Here is a 6,699-nt window from a genome sequence, read left to right as displayed (position 1 = left end):
GAGAGAGGGAGAGAGAGAGAAGCTATTCTGGGCTGTGAATGCTAATGATATAGAATACAACAGAAATAATCAAAACTTCTGCCTCCCCATACCATTTCTACCATCTCAATATCTCACACCCAAATTTATCCCATTCTCTTGACCCCCCCATTCCCCTTCCACAACTGTACCCAGTACCCTCCACCTCCCCCCAAAAAATGATATTCCATTGATTTGTTTCTGTTCTATTTCACATTCCAAATTCACTAAGGGTTTTGTAGCCAGATTCCCTTCCCACAGTGGAAGCAGTTTTCCCTCCTTGAAAAATTCACAGCTTTACACCAAGGGCAGTCCCAGTCCCCCGGCCTGCGAAATGCTGTAGTTCTCTTGTCTTTCTGTAGTTCCTGATGATCTCCTCTGTGGATTCCCAAATCAGACAGGTGGCTCACCTCACAGGCCATGGGATAGGGATGCATCTGAGGAGGTCTGTCTATAGTTGGTAGTTGGGATGTGGTGGGCATGGGTGGGAAGGGGCTTTCATAGGAGTATGTGAATGAGGCAGGGAGTTGGACAGTAATGGGTTCAGAGGAGGATGTGGATCTCAGATTCAGGGACTGGGAGAGAGAGCACATGGATGATTCCTTCGATCTCAGATCGCCTGCTCTTTGCCTTTTCAAGGGATAATTTTTCCACTTCATGACTCCAAGAAGCTGCATGATACTTCCATTGGTCTCCTCCGAGGCCTCTTCAGGGCCAGTTACGGTCTCTGTCATAGTAGCAGCTGTCATCTCTGCTCTGACTTGTCTTCCTTTAGCAGCAGCCATTAACTCCGCCAAGTTTTCCTTTCCAGCTGACCATTGTGTCCCTGTTCTTCTGACAAAAGCAGGAGGAAGGGTCACAGCCGGTTTTACTGCAGCTGGGAGAGCCCTCAGCTCCTGGGGAGAAGTAAATAGGGTTGAGATCGGTTCTGGGAATGGGGTACACACATAAGGGTGGGTGGGCAGGGGTAAAACAAAAGCAGGTGACAAATCTTACTGTCTGGAGGATCTTCAGTCTCAGCAGGTCTCGCTCTCTCCTCACCTCTTCCAGTTTGGCCTGGGCCATTTGAAGCTGGATAGCTAACTCCTTCCGTTCCATCTCTTGTTGGTGAGTGAGCTGCTTTAGGTCTGATGGCAAGGATAGTGGAGACACCTTATGCATGGTAGACAAGTCTTGTAGCCACTGCACCCCTTGCCCCTGGAGGCAGCCTTGCCTGTGAGCAAAACGCACCCCCAAGGCCAAGGTGCCCCAGGCACAGGCTTCACGAGCCTCACTAGGCACCTCGCTATCCTCCAGGATAACTTTGAGCTTGTCTTCCACCTCTTCCCAGGATAGGGAGAGGTTTTCAAGGTAGAAATCAGGGCCTTTGTCGTGCTTGGCCATTTGTTCGTTGATGAATGTCGACACCTTGCTGTGCCGGAACCCACTACCAAGATCCTCAGGATTCAAGGCCATGATGGTTGAGTGCCTTCTGGTTTTTCCTGGCCCTGAGAGAATAAATCAATCTGCTGTCCTTGCTTCTTTAGTCCCTTGGTGTTAGTATCTCTCCTCTCTGTCAATGTCCTGTCAGCCTTTTGTTCTTTCAGGCTCTCCCCTCCCCACACATCCCCTCCCCTTCCCTCCCTCTGGTCTTCTGGCACACTTTTGATCCCCACAGCAGGTTCTCTGGCCCCGCCCCTCAACTATTATGTCATAATGGATTCTGTAGCTGCCATTCTTTAAGAGACTTCTCAAGTGACCTCACCTTTCCAGTCAATGAACAGAGGAGTTCTAGGTCCACCATAACTGCCTCCTCAACATGGGATCCACTTAGCAGTCCCGCCAAGGTCTTCCTATCATACATCAAGAGAGGAAACACAACCTCAGACTGTCAGCCTGTCTCTCTCCAAGGACTTAAGGGAAAGGAAATCTTTAGACCAACTCTGCTGGTTTTTGATCTAGGACTATTCTAACTTCCAGACTGTGAAAATAATGAGAACTAGATGGTCTCTACACCTCCTTGGAAGTAAGGGAAACATCCTTGAAGTCATGTGGGGGAAGAAGGGGACAGAAAAGACTTGAAACCAAAGGAACTGAAACTCTATGAAAAAAAAAAGATTTAAAATTCATGCTCCTCTTCTTGCCAGGGAGTTCACCCTACACAAAAGACTCACGTGGCCCTTCCTGGAGGTACAATGTCGCATGGCATGTCTAAAGACTTCCATTACCAAACTCTTTCTAAAAAGTAAGACAACAAAAAACCCTACTTCCCAATAAAAACTGGAAAAAATATAGGCAAATTAAAATTTATTGATATAAATGATAATTCGTGGGTTCAGCATATTAAGAACCAGATAAATGTTCTGAGCACTCCAGTCATCAGAAAAAAATGGTGGGTTAGATAAGCCTGGATGGAGAGAAAGCGCCTGATGGATTGTAGCTAGGCATTTGGTTGTTGGATCACTTGGCTGCCTGTACTGGTTGAAAACCATCCAATTGTGACTGGTAGAAAACCAGCTCTTTCTAACCCTTTTAAGTTAAGGTTTGTTTGCACATCAAATTCATTGTGGATAACTAGGAAATGTATGGAGAGGACCTTGGATTGATCTTTTCTTTATTTAACTTACTTACCTTCTCATTTTTATTATTTTAATTTGAAGTGAGGTTTTTGCATTTAAAAGAATTAATAGGAATTTTTAAGTCATTCTGCATTTTTGGAAAATTGAGCAGAAACCATTTGCCATCTACTTTGTCTCCAACACCATTATTAGTTTAACTGGTTAAAATTACAAAGCTAATTTAATACATTATTAATTAAAGTTCAGATGAACATTCATCCAGAATAATGCAGTCTATAGCATTTGAAAAATATATATGTATCTATCATTTTTAATTCTTCAACTATTCATCACCCCACCCTACATTCACCCCAGTACTTGGACAGCCAGTGAACATTTTTATTAGGTCCATAGTTTTTTTCTTTCCCAGGAAAAAAAAATGCATTTGGAATCCTGTAATAATAGCATTTTCAGATTGATTTCTTTCTTTTAATAAATTTATTGTTTTTATTCATACACATTTTATCTATCATTTTGGGATTTATAATAATTTCATCCATATTATAATGTATTGTGAGCATATCTGTCTCTACATACCTTTCCTTCTCCCCTTTTCACACTTATGCTAATCTCTTTTTTGTTTGTATGTGTTTATGCATCTGTAAAAATTTAGTGGTCAAAAATAAGAGAAAACACATTTCATTTTTAGACTCTGGCTTGTATTATTTAATGTAATGATCAATTGCTCAATTTTCTCGCACATATCTTAATTTTATTCTTCTTATGGCCACATAATATTTTACTGTGTATAACCAAATTTTTACTACTTATTTTATTTTTTAGATTATAATATGATTACATTTTTCTCTTATTGTCCTTCTTCAAAACTCACCTATGTACCTCTCCTTGACCTGTATCAAATTCATAGCCTCATTTTTCATTACATGTTATATATGAGTACATGTTCCTAAATATATCCTGCTTAGTTCATATAATAGCTCTGTGTTTTAAGGCCTAGAATTTGATATTGGATAAACAATTATTGTCCTTTTCCTTAGGAAAGACAGTTTCTCCCTCTCTCAGCATTTCTTAGTTACTTGTAGTTAGTTCTTTGTAGAAAGACGGACTCTTAAGGAAGCTTGAATTGTCATTTCCCTGATTGCTGAGTATATTAAACACTTTCCCTGATGTTTATTGGCCATTTGTATTTCTTCTTTCAAGAATGGATTATTCAGTTCTTTAGTTTATTTATCAACTTGAAAATTTTTTCTTGTGTTTAATTTTGTTCTAGATATTAATATTTTACATAATACACAATTTACATATTTTTGTAATGTAGCTTCCTCTTCATTCTCCTGGTTCTTCCCTTTACTGTGTAGAAGCTTTCTAATTTCACAGAATTCTAATTTTTCAATTCTTGCTATTATTTACTATGTTATTGGATTCCTGCTCAGAAGGTTGTTGCTTATACTTCCTAGATGTCAAAATGTTTTCCCCTAGTAGTTTTGACATTTCAGGTGTTACATTAAGGTCTTTCATCCTTTTTCAATTAATTTTTGTACATGGTGAGAGATAGCAATCCATTCTCATTCATCTACATGTAGATATTCTGTTTTCCCAGTGACATTTGTTGAAGATGCTATCTTTAATTCAATATGTATCTTGACACATTTGCCAGCAATTAGATGGCTGTGGCTTCATGAATTTGTTTCTGTATCCTTTTTTTTTCTATTTTATTGATATACATATCTGGCTTTGTTCTAGCAACATAAAAGTTTTGTTACTATAGATTTTTAGTATAAATTGAGACTCATTGTGATACCTCTAGTATTGTTTTTTTCTGCTTTGATTACTTTGGCTATTTGGAATATTTATTATTTCTAATACACTTTAGATTATTATTAATTATTATTATTACTTAGTTCTATGAAGAAAACATTTGGAATTTTGAGGATAACTAGGTTGAATCTGTACATCATGTTTTTTTAAACAGACGGCTTGTAGCATCTTCTAGTGCCTTCTTTAATAACATTCTTCAGAATATTAATGATTTATTATAAGGGCATTGCTCCTCTTAGTCAGGCTTATTCTTAGGTATTTTAAACTCTGTTGTAAATAGGCAATTTTCTAAACCTAAATTCATTCTTTACAAGTTCATTACCTATGTATAGAAATGCTGGTTTTTCTGTTGTTGATTTTGTGTTGAGATTATGAATCTTGTCTAAGTGATTTCTGATGGAGTCTTCAAGAACTTTTAAAATGCAAGATGATGAGTATCTGTAAATAAGAATATTTTGATCTCTTGCTTTTCTGTTTTTATACTTTTTTCTCTTTCTATTAATTCTGAGGCATTCAACTTGAGAAATTATGTGGTGTAACTAGAGATAGTCTTAATCATAATACCTAGTACAAAAGGAAATTCAGACTGTAGGAAAAGATCATTTCCTGACTCAATAAGTTTCTTTATGAGAATTATATTATGTTTTAGCTCTTAGTTTGTTGTACTGGCAAGGAATTTAAAAGGGAGGATTTAAGAGGAATTGGACCCATACACATGATTTTATATGTTCAGTGCATTGTTGTGACTAACATCGAGTCACTAGTCACTAGGATAAAGTTGCTGGAAATAAAGTTTAGAGGGATAGAAAATAAAATGAAGTTTTGGCTATTACAAATAATGCTGCTATGAACATAGATGAGCAAATGTCTATGTGGTATGACTGTGTAGACTTTGGGTATATGCCCAAGAGTAGTATTGCTGGATCTTGAGGTAGATTGACTCCCAATTTTCTGAGAAATCATCATACTGATTTCCAAAGTGGTTGAAGAAGATTGCACCTCTACCAGCAATGGAATATTGTTCCTCTTACCCCACATCCTTTTCAGTATAACCTGTCATCAATGGTTTTGATCTTAACCATTCTGATAGGTATAAGATAGTTTCTCAGAGTTGTTTTGATTTGCATTTCCCTGATGGAAGGATGTTGAGTAATTCCTTAAATGTCTTTCAGCTATTTGAGTTTCTTCTTTTGAGAATTATGTTTAGATCTATACCCCCATTTTAAATTATATTATTTGGTATTTTGATGTCTAGTTTACGGAATTCCTTATATGTATTGGAAGTCAGCCCTTTGTCAGATATGGGGTTGATGAAGATCTTTTCCCATTCTCTAGACTGCTGTTTTGTCTTATTTACCATGTCCTTTGCCTTACAGAAGCTTCCCAGTTTCAGGAGGTTCCATTTATTCATTGTTGCCCTCGGAGTCTGTACTACTGTTGTTATATTTAAGAAGTGATCTCCTGTACCCATGAATTCAAGGATACTTCCCACTTTTTCTTCTATCATGTTCAGTGTAACTAGATTTATGTTAAAGTCTTTGATCCACTTGGACTTGAGTTTTCTGCATGGAGATAGATATAGATTTATTATTCTTCTACATGTCTACAAACAGCTATGCCAGCACCATTTGCTAAAGATACTTTCTTTTTTCCATTGTACACTTTTGGCTTCTTTGTCAAAAATCAGGTGTTAATAGGTGTGTTGATCAGTATCAGGGTCTTCAATTCAAGTCCATTGATCCATATATCTGTTTTTATGCCAATACAAAACTGTTTTTATTTTTGTAGCTCCATAGTAGATCTTGAAGTCAGGAATGGTGATGCACAGGATTGTTTTGGCTCTCCTGGGATTTTGTTTTTCCATATGAAGTTGAGTATTGTTCTTGTGAGGTCTGTGAAGAACTGTGTTGGGATTTTGATGGGGATTGTATTAAATCTGTAGATTGCTTTTTAGTAAGACTGCCATTTTTACTGTTAATCCTACCTTTCCAATAACATGGGAGATCATCCCATTTTCTGGTATCTTCTTCAATTTCTTTGAATGGAACTAGAAAAAAAATCATCCTATGTGATGTAATCCAGACCCAGAAAGAAAAACACGGTATGCATTCACTCAGAAGTGGATATTAGATGTAAAGAAAAGGATAACCATGCTACAATCCATAATCCCAGAGAAGCTAGGTAAAAAGGGGAACCCTAAGAGGGACATATATTGGGACCTTGGGAGCTCAGCCCAGTGCTCCAGTGTGGGTCTCTGTCTCTATCTCCATCCATCACCAGATGAAGGTTCTATGGTGATATGCAA

At 37.7% G+C, this 6,699-nt stretch overlaps 2 protein-coding genes across 2 annotated transcripts in view; one reads left to right on the top strand and one right to left on the bottom strand.

Annotated features, from left to right (window-relative positions):
• The window catches only part of Il1rapl2 (interleukin 1 receptor accessory protein like 2), a 1,262,572-nt gene that overhangs the window by 676,172 nt on the left and 579,701 nt on the right, over positions 1 to 6,699 (top strand). The gene's annotated exons all lie outside the window — the stretch shown is intronic.
• Tex13a (testis expressed 13A) lies at positions 246 to 1,473 on the bottom strand. The gene is made up of 2 exons (XM_005367371.2): positions 1,015 to 1,473; positions 246 to 914 (listed from the first exon to the last, which is right to left on the bottom strand). The coding sequence occupies exons 1-2, from the start codon at positions 1,471 to 1,473 to the stop codon at positions 246 to 248; spliced, it is 1,128 nt and encodes a 375-aa protein (XP_005367428.1).

The sequence above is a fragment of the Microtus ochrogaster genome, unplaced genomic scaffold (assembly GCF_000317375.1).
Source record: "Microtus ochrogaster isolate Prairie Vole_2 unplaced genomic scaffold, MicOch1.0 UNK17, whole genome shotgun sequence".
In the NCBI taxonomy this organism is placed as follows: domain Eukaryota; kingdom Metazoa; phylum Chordata; class Mammalia; order Rodentia; family Cricetidae; genus Microtus; species Microtus ochrogaster.
The sequence above is the reverse complement of the archived record's forward strand: the minus strand, read 5'-3'. Positions and strand labels throughout refer to the sequence as shown.

Coding starts and splice junctions, on each gene's coding strand:
- Tex13a (XM_005367371.2), bottom strand. CDS start 1,473: ATGGCCTTGAATCCTGAGGATCTTGGTAGTGGGTTCCGGCACAGCAAG. Junction 915..1,014: donor GACTGAAGATCCTCCAGACA/GTAAGATTTGTC, acceptor ACTTCTCCCCAG/GAGCTGAGGGCTCTCCCAGC.